Genomic DNA, 21,186 nt, shown 5'->3' with positions numbered 1-21,186 from the left:
ATCCAGGTCCAGGAATGAGCTTTCCATCAGAAACTTCTCCATAACTATGACCTAGTTTTTCCACTTATCCTAGGACTTCCAACCCTGCTTTAAAGTTTTTGCTCGAGAAGGTCTCATTTATAGGTAAGAACTCAGGCTCTAGGAGGCTAACCAAGGGACATACTGGCAGAACCAACACCAGAAACCAGGGCCCTATGCAAGTGTGCTGTACAGGGTCAGCTGGCAGCACTCCTAACTTACTTCAGGATTCTCTTTCAGGAGAAACTTTTAAATTTTTACTCCAAGTCCAGCCTCACCCAGAGTAGTAAATATCTTTATCCCTACCAGGTAAAGCAGACCCAGGAAATGACCTCAAAATAACAGTGGAAGCTGTCATGATGATCGGCCACTGGCACTGCACTTACCCTGGGGGCGTCCACCTGGGCACATTCTGGCACCCGCATGCTCTGCTGCACGGAGCCAGCCCACTGCTGCCGGGCGCTCCTTTTCGGAGTGAGAGGGAGATATGATCAAGCATGGGTGGAGTCTCCTGTGGTCTAAGTGTGCTAAAATTCTCCCTCCTAGGTCTCCCAGTCACCACCCACTCTAAATTTCTGCGTTTGGTGCTAGAACACAGAATATCACTTCTACCAGTAGGGCCCCTCCGGATGGTTCAAAGGACTTGCAACTCACACCTGGCCCTGCTCCTCTACTGGCCCCAGAGAAGAATCCATTGAGTCCAGAAAAGAAGATCTTGCTCTCTTTAGAACTTAGAACTGCTCCACAGAAAAGTTATCACAGCCTTCATGGTGGTCACCAGTCTTACTGAAACTGAACTCCATGTCTCATGAGGAATACGCAGCAATGGGGAATCATTCTGGGCCGCCTATCTCAAGAAAGAGTCTTCGCTGGCACCTGAGTGAGCTCACAGACGCTGAGAGCGGGCTGGATGGGCCTTGCGGTGACTTGCGTTACCGACTACCGCCACAAAGGTCCTTTCCACTCCACGACCTCTGGCCCACTTAGTTCACAAAGTCAAGCAGGGAAACAGGAGCGAGAGGGGAGGGAAGAGGACTGTTTTCTAATATAAACCATAAGGTGAGATCTAGTAGCTCTATCCATTTCCATCTGAGGGGGTCACTTATAATAAAACGTGTTCAAAAAGCTTTTACCAAAAATGAGCATTCTTTAGTGGGGTATGGCTGCTAGAGTGGAATATCTGAAGTGTTTTCTTAAGAAACAGAAAACACTGTTAAATATCAAAAAAGATAAGAGAGATCAAAGAGTCTGACGTTTTGAAACTGTGAAGTGTTGGACGGGTGCCGCCCTGGTGCCTTGCCATGCACAGGGCACTGCTGTACATGTCGCAAAGCTGGTTCTGCGGTGAACTACAGGAGAGAGTTGTAAATAACGCAAGTGCAGCAAGCTAAGGCCCATGAACCAAATCTTGTCTGCTGGCTATTTGTGCAGCCCATAGGCTAAGAATGGGTTTACATTTTTTCAATGGTGGTGATGGGGAAATTACATAAAAATATCAGTGCCCGGCCGGGCACAGTGGCTCACGCCTGTAATCCCAGGACTTTGGGAGGACGAGGTGGGCGGATCACAAGGTCAGGAGACAGAGGCCATCCTGGCTAACACAGTGAAACCCCGTCTCTACTAAAAATACAAAAAAAATTAGCTGGGTGTGGTGGTGGGCGCCTGTAGTCCCAGCTACTCAGGAGGCTGAGGCAGAAGAATGGCGCAAACCCTTGCAGTGAGCCAATGTCATGCCACTGTGCCACTGCACTCCAGCCTGGGCAACAGAGCGAGACTCCATCTCAAAAAAAAAAATAAAATAAAATAAAATCAGGGTCCATACAGAGCTTGACTAGAAAACAGTCATGCTTGAATCTTCACGTGTTTATGGCTGCTCTCAATACTACAATGGCAGAGCTGAGTAGTTATGACAGCAACTGTGTGGGCTGCAAGTCTAAAATATTACTCTCCAGCCATTTGCAGAAAAAGACTTCTGACCTGTGCTATAAAACTACTAAATAGGCCAGGTGTGGTGGCTCACATCCGTAATCCCAGCACTTTGGGAGGCCACGATGGGCGGATCATGAGGTCCGGAGATCGAGACCATCCTGGCTAACATGGTGAAACCCCGTCTCTACTAAAAATACAAAAATTAACCGGGTGTGGTGGCGGGTGCCTGTAGTCCCAGCTACTCGGGAGGCTGAGACAGGAGAATGGTGTGAACCTGGGAGGCGGAGCTTGCAGTGAGTGGAGATTGCGCCACTGCACTCCAGCCTGGGCGACAGAGCGAGACTCCGTCTTAAAAAAAAAAAAAAAAAAAAAAAAAAACTAAATAATGGTTTTTAGTCACTCCTTGACTGGAAAAAATCCAAGCCATTAAGACTGTATTTGGGCTGAGCGTGGGCTCATACCTATAATCCCAGCACTCTGGGAGGCTGAGGCAGGTGGATCACTTGAGTTCAGGAGTTCAAGACCAGCCTGGCAAACATGGAGAAACTCCATCTCTATTAAAAATACAAAACTTAGCAGGGCGTGGTAGCATGCGCCTCTAATCCCAGCTATTGGGGAGGCTCATGCAGGAGAATTGCTTGAACCTGGGAGACAGAGGTTGCAGTGAGCCGAGATAGCACCACTGCACTCCAGCCTGGGCAACAGAATGAGACTCAGTCTCAAAGAAAAAAAAAAAAAAAAACAAAAGTGTATTTGGAGCAGCTGTTATTAGGGGAAAAAAGTATTTAATAAATAAATAGTAATATCACTAATAAATACTTGATTTTAAAAAAAATCTTTCAATTTGAAAAAGTGAATTTTTTCCTCTAAATCTTCATTCTTCTTTTCATAGACGTTCAGGTATGACCACTTAGAAATGAGAAGCTGCACCAACTGCTGAGACAACTAAGGTTCACTCATCCACGCAGTGAGAGGGGTTCTACTCTGGAGGTGGAGGCAGCTGGGGGTAGGAAGCCGCGTCTCTAACACAGGGTGAGAGACACACAGGCCAACACACCTCCTTACACTGACAAGCACAATCACTCTGTTCAGCGCTTTGCTTCCATGCCTGGTAACACACTGAATCCACCTGGCTTTATACAACAGATAGCTGTGTGCTTTCATACACCTCCTAGGCATGATCTACGTGTCCATTAATGCATTTTATAATGCTATCATGAAATACTTTCACCTTTTAAAAGATCCTTCTCATCTATTACCTCAAGTGAGTAAAACAAGGTAATATGCTTAGCAAACAAAATAATTGAAATGTTGCGAAACAATTTTTTTTGTAGATAGAGTTAACTCTCAAGTTCAGAGACCAACCTGATCAAAAAGTTGTTTTCCAGTTGTATTTGGCTGGATTGCAAACTCCAGCTCTGCATCCATGGTGGTAACTCGGACATTGATCTGGAAAACAGAATGAAACAAATTACGCTTAACTGAGTATTCTTTTCTTCTGATAACCTCCTGCACCTTCTACATAAGCTGCTCCTCAGTGTGGCAATGGCACACGCCTGACATCAGTTCCTGTGCTAGTCAGGAAGCCACACACCACTCCTGACTGCAGATGGCTGGGGACATCTCAGCAGGCGCACAGTGTGAACCAAACGCAGCCTCTTTGCTTTAATAAAGCACACTGACACTTAGGTCTAAGCAGTTTTTCTCTTCTCTTTGAGACAGGGTCTTGCTCTGTCACCCAAGCTGGAGTGCAGTGGCGTGGTAACAGCTCACTATAGTCCTGACCTACCAGGCTCACATGAACGCCTCCCACCGCAGCCTCTCGACTAGCTAGCACTATAGGTGCCACCATGACTAGCTCATTTTTTTTTTTCTTAAAACTTTTTGTAGAGATGGGGTCTCACTATGTCGCCTAGGCTGGTCTTGAGCTCCCAGGCTCAAGCAAGCCTTCCATCTCAGCCTTCCATAGTGCTGAGATTACAGACATGGGTCACCTTGCCCAACCTAAGCAGTTTTTTTTTTAAAAAACAATAGTTTAACCTATTTTTCCCTGCACCATCTCATATGAGCCTTACGACAGCCAAAGGAGGCAGGAGGGCTCCCGAGGGGCACCAAGGGAATCAGACAAGGGAAGAGAGAAAGAGCTTTGTGCCAGAAGTTTTGAAGCAACCTTAGAAACCATAGTGAGAGATAAAGGATGAAATGTCCAAAGACACATCAAAGATGGATTATGTCGTGATATTAAATTATAATTATGAAAATAGAAACTGGGCAAATTGCTTCTGAAATCAAAAATATGACAAGCAATACTCGCTCAATGCAAATGTGAGATCTATTTAGACAAGAGATGAAAAATAAAATGTAAAAATGGAAATAGTATCAGTGTGGCGAGACACAGAATTGAGGAGGTAGAGACGGGAGGGCCTTAAAATATTTCTAATGTTGCCATGTAGCTGTTTTTAAAGAAAAAAAAAAAAAACAAAAAACACAGTTCGGTGCCATTGACTCACACCTGTAATCCCAGCACTTTGGGAGGCTGAGGCAGGTGGACCACTTGAGGTCAGAAGTTCAAGACCAGCCTGGCCAACATGGTGAAGCCCTATCTCTATTAAAAATACAAAAACTTAGCTGGGCGTGGTGGCGGGCGCCTGTAGTCCCAGCTACTTGGGAGGCTGAGGCAGGAGAAGGGCATGAACCCAGGAGGCGGAGCTTGCAGTGAGCTGAGATTGCGCCACTGGACTCCAGCCTGGGCAATAGAGCGAGACTCCGTCTCAAAAAAAACAAAACAAAACAAAAAACAAAATTAGCTGGGCATGGTGGCACACGCCTGTAGTCCCAGCTACTCGGGAGGCTGAGGCAGGAGAATTGCTTGATCCCAGAAGGAGGAGGTTGCAGTGAGTCAAGATTGTGCCACTGCACTCTAGCCTGGGCAACTGAGCGAGACTCCATCTCAAAACAAAAACAAAAAAACACAACAACAACAAAACAATCCACTTACATCAAGGTAGTTTTCAAATTTATCACTTGAGGAAACCCAGATTTACTAAAGCATATGAAAAACACTCAAATTTGGCTACTTTTTGTCACTGTCCCAAAGGAAAATAGTAGAGCCACAAAGCAACTATAATGCTTAATATTAAGAAATGCTTGCTTCTCACCATTGTCAAGTGAAATATACAGAAGCTGGAGAGATACCTATCCTGGATTCTTCCTAACGCAGGTGTAAATGTAATGAGGACATATTACCTGTGCCAGGATTTGGTGACAGAGGTTTTGTTATCCAGCCAGGGCACCAGAAATATTAAGCACTCACCAAATGTCCCTTCCTACTTCAGGAACCACCTGCCCCACCTCCACCCCTGTCCCAATAACATTTAAGACTGATGATTGAGAGATCCTCTGATATACATCCAATATGCCTTAAAGGCTCCCTGACTGGTATAACAAGTACAGAAGTATCGTTTTCCAGGTCTTGTTTTAAAAGTTTTCTCCATAATTCCAAATCCAGAAGTTAAAGAACTCAAGTTTACTGAGAGGAAACAAGACCTGTTTTAAAGTCTTTAACCATACTAAATATAAAAACCTACTTTTCTTTCATTTCCTGCTGGTAATTTTTTTTAAATCACAAAATGGCTGTTATTAAGCATGAAATAAAGCATGCATTTCTCTCAATTATGGTTCCAAGGGCCTGTATTAGAGATGGGAAAACCAGCCCCAAGTCAAATATTTCAATAACAAATGCAGCTCCAGCTACATATACAGAAGCCAACAATGACGTATCACACTCAAAACTAAAGTGGAGGGGCATTCGCTCACAAATGCAGAGCCCTGGGTATGCCTGCCTTTCTCTGCTATCTACTGGTTCAGAAGTGGAACCCCAAGTACAATTAGAACTGAAGGCCACTACCTGGTTAGGACAAAGACAAATGACCAGAGTCCACGCACACGAGATTTCAGACTCCAATTTTTGTGTGTGTGTGTGAGATGGCATCTTGCTCTGTCGCCCAGGCTGGAGTGCAGTGGTGCGATCTCGGCTCATTGCAAGCTCCGTCTCCCGGGTTCACGCCATTCTCCTGCCTCAGCCTCCCGAGTAGCAGGGACTACAGGTGCCCGCCACCACGCCCAGCTAATTTTTTGTATTTTTAGTAGAGACAGGGTTTCACCGTGTTAGCCAGGATGGTCTCGATCTCCTACATTCATATATGTATACATAGGGCAGGCTCTACAATCTGTATCTTTACATAGAGATTGAGAAGATACTCATAAGATCTCAACAGGTAAATGAACACTATGTTAATGAGCTGCTTTAAGTTAAAGGGCTGTCTGTTACTTGATTAGTCATTAGGCTACTAGTGTTTCCCACTGGGGGTGCTCTTGTCATTCTGGACAGCAGAAGTATTCATTCTGCAAGACTATCCCAAGCACTCAGGAACGTTTAGCATCCTTAAGCCATCCAATGACTGAGTGTCCCCAGTCACTGGAACATCTAAAAGCAACCCCATCCACATACACATTTCCAAATGCTCTACGGGGAAAAGGCAGGAGATCCTCCCCAGATTAAGGACCACGGCACGGCACTGCCTTAACCTACTGCATGATAAACAGTGCCATGTTTAGAAAGACAATTATGGATAAAATAATGTGCTACAATACAGCATAAGCGTTCACCGAAGTTTAAAATGAGACATTCACTGAGATGACAGGACCATTTACATACATACTTTGTCTACTTATCCAAGGGCTTGAAAAAAACAAAACAAAACAAAAAAAACAAAACAAAAAAACCAGACTTTAGGGCCAGGTGCAGCGGTTTATGCCTGTAATCCCAGCACTTTGGGAGTCCAAGGCAGGTGGCTCACTTTTTTTCGAGACCAGCCTGGCCAACATAGTGAAACCCCGTCTCTACTAAAAATACAAAAATTAGCTGGGCATGATGGCATGTGCCTGTACATAGTCCCAGCTACGTGGGAGGCTGAGGCAGGAGAAGTGCTTGAACCTGGGAGGCAGAGGTTGCAGTGAACAAGATCGCACCACTGCACTCCAGCCTGGGCGATAGAGCGAGACTCAAAAACACCACCAGTACCACCACGCTTCAGCAACTGAGAAAACACATCTAAATCCCAACTTTCCATTTTATTATCAGGGTGTTAGGCTTCCCTAGTCAGCAACTGTTTTTCTCAACATATTTGAACGCCAGCTGGTTCTTGTATCTTCAACAGTGCCACAGGAATAAGGGGGGACTGGGACTGTATGAATCTGATACACGCCAAGGATTGTCCCACAAAAAACTCAAGTCCATGGGCTTAAATACACCGCCACACAAATCCAAACTATGTGCAAAGACTGGAGAAAAAGAGCACGTGGTTTGCAGTTTTCATTATCTTAGTAATTCCCCTTAGATTACACACTGTTATCAAAAACTGTTCGGTGAAGGCAACGCAATCACATGTGTGGTACAGGTGTGTGTATAGTAAGCAGTCATCTAAGATCTACCCAAAAAAGGGCAATATTTCTATCAGGTTTGCCAAAATATTAAAAACTTTTTAAAGTTATGCTTTGCTTGGGGGTGGTGGTGGTGATTTAAGTTTAATTTTACTCCTGTACCACTCCGCAGACAAAAAGAACCATGTGGTTGACGGTGCAGATGAAGTTAATGAAAAACCAATACTGTCTCTACTCTCCCTTTGCTTAATAATCTACTTTTTAAAAAACTCTAGGCCAGGCGCAGTGGCTCATGCCTGTAATCACAGCACTCTAGGGGGCCAAGGCAGGCAGATCACTTGAGGTCAGGAGTTCAAGAACAGCCTGGCCAACATGGTAAAACCCCATCTCTACTAAAAATACAAAAATTAGCCAAGTGTGGTGGCACACACTTGTAATCCCAGCTACTCAGGAGGCTGAGGAGAGAGAATTGCTTGAATCCAGGAGGCAGAGGTTGCAGTGAGCCAAGATCATGCCACTGCACTCCAGCCTAGGTGACAGGGTGAGATTCCATTGTAAAAAATAAATAAATAATTTTATTTGTCGGCCAGCTATAATGGCTCAGGCCTGTAATCACAGCCCTTTGGGGAACCAAGGCAGAAGGATCTCAAGGCGAGCAGTTTGAGACCACCCTGGGCAACACAGCGAGAACCCGTCTCTAACTTTTAAAAACTTCAAAAAAAAATTGTGTTATTACAGGTTAGCTCAGCTCAAACTTATACTACAGGATGAACCACAATAGCTTTATTCTTCTAATGTTCCATGGTCACAGACTACAGGACCAACCCCCGCTAGTGGGCACCTAACATGTTCATTCGATCCACAAACACCAATTAAATACTGCAAGGTGTGCCAGGCACCACGATAGGCACTGTGAGGACAGAGAGGCATTAGCCCTCCCTATCCCTGAGTGACTTACACATTAATGAAGATGGCTGTGCCTCAAACAGTGATCACATACCAGAGTGCTTCCCACATCAGCCCCACCATCAGAATCCTCACAGAAGCTTTTCAAATACCCTCAGCCCCGAAAGCTGTCACTTCCACAAGTGATTTTGAGGAGGCCAAATTTGGGAATGACTGGAAGACAAGACACAGGAGGCAGAAGGCCTGGGTTTGAGAGCTAGCTCTGTAATCTGAGGATCCCCAGCAAATGACTTTCTGCCACTGGGCATCAGTTACCTGATCTGCAGGTAGAGTTTGGACTAGACGGCTTGAGGTCTTTTCCCACTCTGAAATGCTAGCTTCAAAGCCCGCAGGCCAGGTGTGACATAGCCAGTGCCATAGGATAGAAGAGGTATGAGTACCCCCTGAAGAGTCTCCTCCTTAAGGAACACATGCCAATGGAACCAGAGGTCCAATAAATACTATCTGACCACTTGGAGAAAAGTAACCCACTAGAATGCTATTCAAGACCAGCAAGTAGAGTGTTTTCACGGAAAAGGGACAACACACCTGTGTTCACTTTCCCCAGAGGGAAAGTACCCCTCTAGGCAGTCACACGATGGCACAGGTGTTACCACTCCAATGCAATGGACATGCAGGGTGTTAAACCCCAATCTGCTTTGTTTTTAAGTAAACTCAACAATTCGCCTAATTAAAACAAAATAAACCCAACATCCTCTTTGCTCATTCCCTGAAGCACCTGGGCCCGGCACACAGGCCTGGTGGCAGTGGTGGCCCCAGCCTCACTCAGGCCAACCCTGTTCCTCTCCCTTGCTGGTGATATTGAGTGGCTGGAGACCATTTAATCTGTGAGCATCTTCCAGCTTGATCATTCTATGACTTAAAATCATCGTGCCTGGCTTTTGACACCATCCCAAGCCAGCAGCTATGTAGTTCTCTTTGAAATTATTTGGCTTTGAAAGGGAAAGGGACACAAATGGGGATATGCTGTGGGGGGCAGTGTTTGGAGGTCACGTAACTCTGCAGTGGTTAAGGTGGGGTTTTCTTTCTTCCTTCTTTAGCTGAAAGGCTGCTGCTTGTCTGCCATGTTCATGCCAACAGTGGCAGCCCAAGATGGGGCCACAGTCTCTGTTTCCCAGACTGTTCTGCCCACAGATTATTTCCATGGAGCATCCCAGGGAACTAACATTTTTCAGAATATAGTTGGGAAAACATGATTTCTGAGTCTTGCCAGTTTAATTTTATCAACATGGCATCTAAAATGCCTTCTAAGAGTCTAAGGAATGAAAAAGATACCAAGTTGACAATTAAATTTTGTATTTTGCTTCTAATCTATGAATACAATTGCTGACTATTTGGCCATCAAATTATTTCCCAGGTATTTTCCTCATTTTGGTAAATAAATATAGGTATGCATTATTTCCTTTGCAAAGTATCCATTTCCTCTGAATATTTTAAACTTGGTTGAAGATTACCTCTACAGTCACACTTCTTACAGCATAAATTCAAACTGCAATAAAAGCCCAAGACAGGAGGGAAAAGTCCAAGATCAGTTCCTCCACAAACATTACAGGAAAGCAACCCTTGAGTCTTAGGCAAAAGAACCAGATTTAATTTTAGAGGCCAGAACATTGCAGGAAAAAAGTTTGCAGTAATTTTTTTATGTACTCAAAAATCAGGAAAATCATGTAAAATAAAAAAGGGTAATTCAAATGGGAGCATCTAAATGTTTGAATTTCAGGCAGTGGATTCACTGCTAACAGATTAATCCCTGTATTATCACACCTGCCATTTGCTATAAAACCAGTCTGAGTAGAGTCATCCAGCCGCCACCACCAAGATTACATTGCGAGCTTGACCTTCCATATCATTTAAAACGTCAACGCTGTTATCAAACATTCCAGCCCTCTTCCGAAGGTGCCACTTCAGCAACTTTTAACAGCTTTCAAATATTTGGATAGGACCTTTCAAATACTTAGAAATGCTCTGATAGGAAGTAGATACAGTAAATTTTCTCCCACAGATGGGAGTATGTTAGGGAAAATTCTTACAACCAATGACAAATGAACTAAAAGCTTTGTAGCTGCTATTTTGGTTCACTTAATTGGGTAATTAGAGACAAAACTATGTTTCCTTTCATGTTGAGTCACTATGTACTTTAAATAGGAGCTATTGAAATATAATTTACCATAAAATTTACCCATGTAAAATGTATAATTCAGTGGTTTTTAGTATATTCAGAGTTATGCAACTGACACTGCTATCTAGTTTTGGAATAGTTTGTCAGCCCAAAAAGAAACTCCATGGCCACTGGCAGTCACTCCCCATTCCTCCTGATCCCTCAGCCCCTGGAAACCACCAATCTACTTTCTGTCTCTAAGGATCTGCCTATTCTGGACATTTCAGAGACACAGAATTTTATAATATGCAGTCTTTTGTGACTGAATCCCATGACTTAGCATAATGTCTAAAAGGTTTATTCATGTTGCAGCATGTACCAGCACTTCATTTTTTTACTGCCCAGTAATATTCCATTGTGTGGATGTCACTTCTGTCTACCCATTCAGGTGATGGACATTTAACTTGCTCCTTGCTGCTTTTAGCAATTGCAAATAAGAAACAGCTGAGAAACAATGGCATTCAAACTAGACCGTGGTCATTTTCAAAAGAATAAAAATATTTAGAGAGAAACAAAAATGAATTTTTAAAAACTAAACTTTTAGGGTTTACTTTTTTTTTTTTTTTTTTGAGACACAGTCTCGCTCTGTCACCCAGGCTGGAGCGCAGTGGCCAGATCTCGGCTCACTGCAAGCTCCGCCTCCCGGGTTTACGCCATTCTCCTGCCTCAGCCTCCCGCGTAGCTGGGACTACAGGCGCCCGCCACATCTCCCGGCTAGTTTTTTGTATTTTTTAGTAGAGACGGGGTTTCACCGTGTTAGCCAGGATGGTCTCAATCTCCTGACCTCGTGATCCACCCGTCTCAGCCTCCCAAAGTGCTGGGATTACAGGCCTCAGCCACCGCGCCCGGCCTGTTTTTAAGTTCTAAATGAAAATATTCTACATTCTTAGAAGTTGCCGGCTGCCAAACTGACATGAATGCAGTAGCAGCACTCCAATAATGCATGGCCATGCTGTGCTCTGCTGCCTTAGCCCTCTCACTGCTTCTGGGCGCCATGTGGTGCCCCACCAGTGCAGGGCTAAGAGGCCGGCTCAGCTTTGCCTCAGAGACCTCCCTCGATGGAAGAGGGTCTTAGTTTGCTGCTCCACTTTTTTTTGTTTGTTTGTTTGTTTGAGAAAGGGTCTCGTTCTGTCGCCCAGGCTGGAGTGCAGTGGCACGATCTCAGCTCACTGCAACTTCTGCCTCCAGGGTTCAAGAGATTCCCCCTGCCTTAGCCTCCTTAGCTGGGACCACAGGCAGCTGCCACCACAGCTGGCTAATTTTTCTATTTTTTGTAGAGATGGAGTTTCACCATGTTGCCCAGGGTGGTCTCAAACTCCTGACCTCAAGGGATCTGCCTAACTCAGCTTCTCAAAGTGCCGGGATTACAGGTGTGAGCCACTGCTCCACGTTTAACTCCAATGATGCTGAGCACAACCCAGCACTCTAATTACGAAAATTTGTTTTGTTATAACTGAACATTCCCTTTCCATTTTAGACTTTATTGGCTGAACATCTCTCTCCCCCAGTCCTATTCACGGCTGCTCACAAAAACATGACAATACCAGGCATGGTTCATGAAATCTGGTGTGGGAAGAGGCCTGGCTCACACCCCTTTGAAGTCATTTAAGACATATGGCCAGCTGTACCTTATATGCAGCCATTCACAGGCCCTTGAGGTGCTCAAACTTGAAGTGTGAAAAAAATCACCTGGGAGCTTGTTAAAATAGTTTCCTGGACCCCAGGCTAAGGGTCGGACTCAGGTTGGGAAGGGCCTACATTTCCATGTTTACCGGCTCACAGCTGATGCCAATGCTGCTGGCCAAGGCCACGCTATGACCAACAGTGCCCGGGCAGCAGGGGGCAGAACTTGCCATCGGGAAAATACAAAAGGACACGACCTGTTTGGCCAAGATTAATGTATTTACTTCTGCTGATTTATAATCCTTTATATAAAAATATCCTTACTAAGTCTCCATTCATTGTACTAGCAGACAGGTTTTCTCTAATGAAACCTCAGATCACAACAGATGGACTCACATATTTTAGTAGTCTCTCTGGATCCTGATCCCCTTATCTCACTGTCTCCATGAACAATATGCCAAATGAATAAATTATAGCACTAGCTATGACAGACACTGGTTGTTTTCCACAAATGCTGGCTAACAAATAGCCAAGCTCTGTAAAACATTACCATTGACTTAGCAAACCTTAACCAGCTTAGTGCAGAAATGCAGATACTCTAATTCAGTCAAGGTAGGCAAAGCAGAAAAGCCCGAGAGGCAAGTGAATTGTTTGTGGGTTTTTTAAGCTCTTCCTTCTCCATATCAAAAACCTTTTTTTGGAGTGTTACAGTAATGGTTAACATTGAAAAGATAACTTTGTTTCCATGTACTATATGAAGCCAATGTCTTTGTTACATGAACAATGCTGCTCCCAGCAGCAAACTGTTTTATATACAAAATTATACCAATGTAGTTGCAAATGATAACCCAATGACTACATTTAACATTATGGTTTCCAGCAAGCATATGGTTAGAAGTGCCCAAGTTTTACTCCAGAAAGGCAGTCCAGAAACCACCCTGTTATAAATAACATCTGTCAAGGACAGAGAGGGCTGAGATGAGAACCACCATGTTGCTAAAGGTATTTATCAAAATATTCAAAATATTATTAGAGAAGTAAAATAGCAAGGTGGTCCTTAAAACATTATTTTCTATTAAATGAAGTCTCTCTCTCTCTCTCTATATATATATATATATATAAAATCAATCTATGACATTGACCTGACAGTATACTTGGCAAAGACATCAACCACTGGTCAGGGTTCTTCTCTAAACATTCCCACCCATAGCAGTGGCCATGTCACTGAGGAAAGGAAGGGCTAGAAGAAATTCCAGGGACACATATTTAAGCTCCCTTTTCCCTCAAAGATCCTGTTCTGATAAGCGGTCTCTCTCAACATCAGCCTTCTTGAGCTAAGTGTCCTTGTTGACCTTTAGGAGGTGGAAATAACAGTATAAATACATCACGCTGGGCTGCACACGGTGGCTCACGCCTATAATCCCACCACTTTGGGAGGCTTAGGCGGGTGGATCAGTTGAGACCAGCAGTTTGAGACCATCCTGGCCAACATGGTGAAACCTCGTCTCCACTAAAAATACAAAATATTAGCCGGGTGTGGTGGTGCACATTCATAATCCCAGATACACCGGGGACTGAGGCAGAAGAATTGCTTGAACCTGGGAGATGGAGGCTGCAGTGTGCTGAGACTGCGGCACTGCACTCCAGCCTGGGTGACAGAGTGGGACTGTCTCAAAAAAAAAAATTGTACTAATAGTCCTGAGATGTATCTGCAAATGCAATGAAGATGTAGAACACACAGCTACTCCTTTCTATCGAGCTTTCTGTATCTTAAATTATACCCGGTCATTATTTTATATGACCTCTTCTTTTAAGGTTAAAGAAGAACGTGAGCACAAAGGCAAAGAAATCTTGGCCGGGCACAGTGGCTCACTCCTGTAACCCCAGAACTTTGGAAGGCCAATGTGGGAAGATCACTTGGGCCTAGGAGGTCAAGCCTGCAGTGAGCTACGATTGTGCCACCGTATTGGGTAACAGAACCCTGTCTTTATTTTTTTTGAGACACGGTCTCGCTGTCAAGGTTGGAGTGCAGTGACACAATCTCGGCTCACCGCAGCCTCCACCTCCCGAGTTCAAGCGATTCTCCTGCCTCAGCTTCCAGAGTATCTGGGATTACAGGCATGCACCACCATGCCCAACTAACTTTTGTAATTTTAGTAGAGACGGAGTTTCATCATGTTGCCAGCCTGGTCCTGAACTGGGCAGGGTGCTGGGATTACGGGCATGAGGAGAACCCTGTCTCCATTTAAAAAAAAACAAAACTGCTTGTCTATTGGACTCAGGAAAATGTTCAGATGCCAAAGAAAGGCCAGCCACCTATTTACCCTCCACAAATCTTGTAGAAAGTGCACAGAATTAATTGTAACAAAAATTGTCAGGTAATTCAGTAAAATTTCAGTGCATCATTTTGTCTGTAGCACAATAACAAAAACATGGGTACACTAGTTATAAAATTCATTCTGATAAGTTTTCATATAATTATATAACACCAGGATATGTACTAGTCTTTTATTGCCTAAGTAATAGGAATAATAAAATCATCCAGTGTTGGAGCTCACAAGAGTCCACTTGTCACAACCCTGATAACCACTATAGACAGCACTCCCCACAGGGGTCAAAGTGCTAGCTCCTCGTCCTCAGTCATTCCTCGAGCTCTCCTGGGAATCATGGACAGTCATACTATTCCCAGGAACGTGATGCACAGAAAGTCACGGACCAGGTGGCAGAGTCCCGAGTACAGACCAGTGTTAGCTGCTGTGGGACGTCCTGGGGCCCATGATGGAGCTACAGACACTGTCCCTTGTGACAGCAGTTATGGATTGACAATGACAGTTAATGGAATGACTTAGTTGCCTGTAGGCAGTGTCTATCAGAAAATGAAACCCACCACAATGTAGTGCTAATTGAAACAATCTGGCCTCCCCACCCATTCCTTCTTGCCGGGTGTAAAGGGCATTCATTGGTTAGTACCTGCCCAGGTGCTAACTACTAATGAAAGCAAGGTCATAACTACAGACTTCAACATCAAAGGAGCCAACTTTATGGAAAACCAAGCAGCTGTAGCTAGAGTTTCTCAGTTCAGTCCTCATTTTAGGAAATGGGAGTACAACTTTTAACCTGAATGAAAAGTGTTTCGGTACAGTCACTGTTTCAAATTTTAACTGCCAGCAAGTCTGGCAGAAAGGGAAATTTGCCAAATATCAATTTTTGTTAGGATTTTTTATGATGCGTTCTGCTTATACTCATTCACATCTAAATATTTACAAACACCTTATAGTTTAGTTCTTCTGGAATATTTGTATACTTCTACATTGACCATGGCTAGTTAGATTTTTGCTTTTTTTTTTTTTTGAGGCAGAGTTTCGCCCTTATTGCCCAGGCTGGAGTGCAGTGACGCGATCCACAACCTCCACCTCTGGGTTCAAGTGATTCTCCTGCTTCAGCCTCCCGAGTAGCTGGGATTACAGGCATGCGCCACCATACCTGCCTAATTTTGTATTTTTAGTTGAGACAGGGTTTCACCGTGTTAGCCAGGATGGTCTCGATCTCCTGACCTCGTGATCCACTCGCCTTGGCCTCCCTAAGTGCTGGGATTACAGGTGTGAGCCACCGTGCCCAGCTAGGTTTTTGCTTGTTTAAAGCACAAGAACCATATATGGTTTATCCCTCAAATACAGCATCCAGCCCATGTCCAGTATCCTAGGGGCCGTGTCTCCTACTCTGCGATCCTCCTGACACCACAGGGACGCAGGGACTCATTTCCCAGGGAAGCCAGAAGCACTTTAAGGTACTTTTTGAGTAACTTAAATGATGAAAACTAACATTACATGCCATTCACACCTCCTTTTCTAAACTGTTCTCCTTACTGCCTCCTCCACCACCACCATGAGGCTAAACTTAAAATGTCAAGCCTAAATTCTTAATGTGCAGCAGATGTTAACAGGGCAGAGTACTGACACAGAAGTGGGGGCTTGGAATTTCCTAGTAACTGATTTTTCAGGTATCTTTGTTATATTTTTATGTTATATAAATGTATGTTTTCAGTAGACCAATCAGAACAGTGATGAAGTATAACTGGTAAAGTGACTCCAAATGAGTACTCGATACGAGGTATACAGTTATCCTCGTCTGATGACCTTTTTTTAATGGTTAAGGAAACTGAGACCCTCAACTTCTGGTAATCAGCTACCCAAATATCTGTGCTCTTTAACATTACTCCTAAAATAGTATCTTTAAATAGACGCCAACGGTGCTAAGCTTTCGAAAAGTTTGTATTTCCCAATTCCAGGGTAAATATTATGTAACTATATAATATTATAATATATATAAGGAGTCCAGATTGATAGCCACCCCATAATTTCAAGAACATGTAATGAAATCTCAAATCCTTCTAAATAGTTCCTTTTGCCTCTGAGAGTAAGCCACTTCCTGCCCCTAGACCCACATCCTGTCAGACCAAGGCTGCTTAACAAACACAAAAAGCGGACAAACCAGTCCCATTTGCACTCATTACAATCAGTGAGAAAATCATGACCTTAGAACTAGAAGGGAACTTTCTGGGCATTCACATTAAAAAGAGGGTCATTTTAAAACCAGGTTGGAAACAGTTCTGTGCTAAGCCCTCCCTGCTGTTCACTGCATCTGGGAGGCAGAAAGGAACTGCTTTCCATAGCTCTGACAATGAAATGACTGCTAGTCATGCCCAAGTTCCAAGCCTGCACTGCCAAGTAACAATGATGGCCACTTCCGACCTGCTGATGGCATATGAAAATAATGCTCCTGAGACCTATTAGCTGTTAGTTTTTAAGTCCCTATTTGTTGAGTGTCTCTAAGAACCAACTTCTTCTACACTGGGAATAACATACATTGTGTATTATCTAACAGGGAAGTAAACTGGAATGCTTAAACACCATGTTCTCCTAGGAAAGGGAAAAGAAATAATCAAAGGATGTTACATTCAGCAAAAGAAACTATTCTTTCTAGAAACACAATCTATATCCTTCTCAACTCCTCACCTCAGGGCAGGCAAAATAAAGAGAAAGTGACCTTGAACAAGAATTTATCTAATAAACTTGTGAAGTCTAAGTCTTGATTGGGTACCATGTGATTTCAGTTTCACTAGGTATATATATCATACATACTTCATCACCAACATGCTTCACTGAAATGTGCAGGTAATAATATACAGAAACCTAAGTTTAGTAACTACTTAGTAAACTTAGTAACTATACACATAAACAAAAGTAACGGACAAGGCCAAGATGGCTTATTATATGCTAGAGTTGGTTTTAATTCTAGGCTCAGAAAACACAGGGAACTAAAGGCCTATAGATTAAACATTACTATTCACCTGGAACACATGGTGCTCTCTCTAAATTTAGAAGCCTGTGAAGACTTTTTCCTTTCTGATCTGGGGGGTGAGACGCTAAGTCTAGGAAACAATGAGGCCGAGGTGGGTGGATCACAAGGTCAGGTGATCAAGACCATCCTGGCCAACATGGTGAAACCGTCTCTACTAAAAATACAAAAATTAGCTGGGCATGGTGGCACGTGCCTGCAATCCCAGCTACTTGGGGGGGCTGAGGCAGGAGAATCGCTTGAACCAGGGAGTCGGAGGCTGCAGTGGGCCTACATGGTGCCACTGCACTCCCAGCCTGGTGACAGAGACTCCGTCTCAAAAAAAAAAAAAAAAAAAAAAAAAAAAAGGTCAAAAAATTTCTTGGCTAACCTGTTGTTTTAGAGGACATATGACATAAAACATACTTAAGTCTTGTGCCATTGCCGAGATAAATTTTTGCCCCTAGTTAAGATCACATGAGCAATATTATGCAACGTTAAAGAACATTTCTCCTATAAGAAACTTCGATTAGACAAGATTTGAACTCACCCCAGTCTTTACTTTTGCCATCTATCAAAATAATTAGGAAGACCAAAATAGCTTCTTTTAAAAATTCCAAACTAAATCAGTAAGCTTACACAATTTGCTTAAATAAGCAAACCCCGCCAAAACTTTTAAACTCACCATTTCTGAAATTATACTAAATTAAAATTTTAAAAAAACTCTTCAATTTATACTATCAGTATCAACTATGTTACATCGGAAATGGCATAATTTATACATCATTACTTGACTGGAGAAGACTTAGTGTACACTTTACAACCCTATCACTCACCCCAACCCCAATCCATGGTTTGCTGTATTTCCTTCCCCCACCCTTGCCCACAGCACCAGTATGTAAATTGATCTCTTAAAATGGCTAAAGCCCTACCCAGTAGATGCCCTTTATTTTGTTCATTTCAATTTTCAAGTCTGAGAAAGTTGCTATTAAGACAATGACTTGTTCCCAGTTGGGTCATAGCACTCTGCCCCATTCCTATGGGCCCCCCAAAATATTGGGAATACAGAATAATAGTGGAAGAAACTGGGAACAAACCGTTCTACGTGTTTCCAAGTCAGCTGCAATTCTGAGTAGAGACCTCCTTTTAAAACATGTGCATGGAGGGTGAGATGGCCCGGGTGGGATTAAATCAGTTACTCATTTGATCCAGAGCACAAAGGTTGCCCCAACAGCAGGGAATGGGGGATCTGCCCTCGCCCTGGGATCCTCCCACCTCAACACTCAGGCACTTCATGATGAGTAAAAGTAAAGCATCTCTCCCTTTCTACCCTATAACACGCTTTTTAAAAGCAAATATTCTATTATGGAAAGTTGAAAACATTCATAAAAGTAGAGAGAATAACTAGTACCATGATCCTCCACGCTCTATTTTTTCAGCTTCAACATCATTTTTCTTTCTATTCTACTCTTTCTGCCACTTTCACTTTTTTTGCTGGCAAATTTTAAGGCCCTCATTATTTTGCTTGTAAAAACTTCAGTGTATTGCTCTAAAGCACTAAAAAAAAAGTTCACAATACCACTATCACATCCAACATAACTTAAAACAATTCCTTAATACATCAAGTTCAGTAAATATTCAATTTTCTTCCATTTCTTTGAAAATGTCTTTTTATAGTTGATTTTGTTCAAGTTATATAACCCAACTTGTTATCACACTATTTCCACATTTCTTTATTCAACCAGGTTCTAAGTAAAAACCCAGTTTTCTCACCCTATCTCACCGTCTAAATCCATTTAAGAGTCTCACCCAAACAGCAATGGATTATGTAAGCAAATACTTCAACATCCCAGAAGCCAACACCCTTAATTATTTAACTGAGGCAATGAAACACACCTTAATGAAAATACTGTACCAACATACACTATATATATGTTTACAAATAAAGTGATTCCAATCTCATATTTATGTGCTAAGCTTTAACCAAATGACCTGTGGTTTAATTTTCTCTTTAAAAACATAACAGGCCAGGCGCGGTGGCTCACGCCTGTAACCCCAGCACTTTGGGAGGCTGAGGCGGGCGGATCACGAGGTCAAGAGATCAAGACCATCCTGGCTAACACAGTAAAACCCCATCTCTACTAAAAAATACAAAAAAATTTAGCCAGGTGTGATGGCAGGCGCCTGTAGTCCCAGCTACTCAGGAAGCGGGGGCAGGAGAATGGTGTGAACCCGGGAGGTGGAGCTTGCAGTGAGCCAAGATCGAGCCACTGCACTCCAGCCTGGGCGACAGAGCAAGACTCTGACACACACACACAGACACACACACAGACACACAAACATAACAAGACATATTTTACAAGAAATTTACAGACAAAGTAATGGTGCAACAGGTAAAATACTATCAAAACAATCATTTCCCTGAACCACAGCACCTGAGAAAGGATGGAAGAGTAAGTGGGTTTGGCAAATGATGGACTTATCACCAAACCCTTGCAAAAACAAGTTCTTGAAGAAAGACCATCATGGTTCACTGTCCAATCCAAAAGTGATTTACCAGAAAACCAACAAAAACACATCACTGTGGGTCCACTCATAAGTCACTCTGCCCAATGGTTTTAACGCTTCAAAGAGTTAGTAAAGAATAAAAGTTAACTCTACCTCTTGCCAAAGCCTAGGTGAACATTTACAGTTGCACGCTCATCACGCCTTGACAATGTATTAGACATATCTTTCCCCCTGCAATATAAGCTTCTTGAAAGCAGGTCTTTCTTTCAGGAGGGGCTGAGGAAGGCACAGCTCCCTTTACAACTCCAAACAGAAAGACCATTTTATTTAGTCAGACCAGCACCTACTTTCTAGAGCATTTTGCCATTGAGGAAAGGTGGGACAATGTGCATTTCAGGCTCAAATACACATTAGCAGGAAATGAGTTCCACCATTCACTGGATGTGACCGTCAACCAAGCAGGTGATAATCCTTTAAAAGCTCCTTTTTTGTTCACCAATGTCTCCCCAGTACCTGAAAACCTGGCACAAAGTAGGTGCTCTATTGAAGGAATGAATTTTATTCAGGATGGTTGTACAGGTGTGCCTAACATCCATAACTTAAGAAGAACGTGTGTGTGGAGTTCTGAGCTAAGGAATCCTAGTGGCCAACCCTGAAATCAATTCCTTATCTATGAGGAACATCTGAACCCCCAGCCCACAAGCCCTTTGTTTTGGGTTACATGAAGGCTGCCAGGTGGAGGCTGTTAGGGGGAGCATGTTAAGTAAAAATGCTACGTAAACTGCATGCTTTTTGCAAGCTTTCGGGAAGCAGTTGCTGTTCTGTCCAACCCACCACCACTGGACTATCCCATATGTAAATTTCCAATAAACCTGGTGCTATTCCTGCTGAAGTCAATAGGGGTCTAGCAAGACAGCTGTGTTCATGTGGCATCAAAAGGACAGGCCGGGCGCCGTGGCTCAAGCCTGTAATCCCAGCACTTTGGGAGGCCGAGATGGGCGGATCACGAGGTCAGGAGATCGAGACCATCCTGGCTAACACAGTGAAACCCCATCTCTACTAAAAAATACAAAAAACTAGCCGGGCGAGGTGGCGGGCGCCTGTAGTCCCAGCTACTCGGGAGGCTGAGGCAGGAGAATGGCATAAACCCGGGAGGCGGAGCTAGCAGTGAGCTGAGATCCACCCACTGCACTCCAGCCTGGGCG

The 21,186-nt window shown here is 43.5% G+C and overlaps 1 protein-coding gene across 1 annotated transcript in view; it reads right to left on the bottom strand.

Moving 5' to 3' along the window:
- The window catches only part of EZR (ezrin), a 57,226-nt gene that overhangs the window by 24,456 nt on the left and 11,584 nt on the right, over positions 1-21,186 (bottom strand). The window contains exon 3 of the mRNA XM_008007713.3: positions 3,313-3,396. Within this exon, the coding sequence (XP_008005904.1) occupies positions 3,313-3,396 (84 nt within the window). The remainder of the gene's footprint in view (positions 1-3,312; positions 3,397-21,186) is intronic.

Source organism: Chlorocebus sabaeus, chromosome 13 (genome assembly GCF_047675955.1).
Source record: "Chlorocebus sabaeus isolate Y175 chromosome 13, mChlSab1.0.hap1, whole genome shotgun sequence".
NCBI lineage: Eukaryota > Metazoa > Chordata > Mammalia > Primates > Cercopithecidae > Chlorocebus > Chlorocebus sabaeus.
The sequence above is the reverse complement of the archived record's forward strand: the minus strand, read 5'-3'. Positions and strand labels throughout refer to the sequence as shown.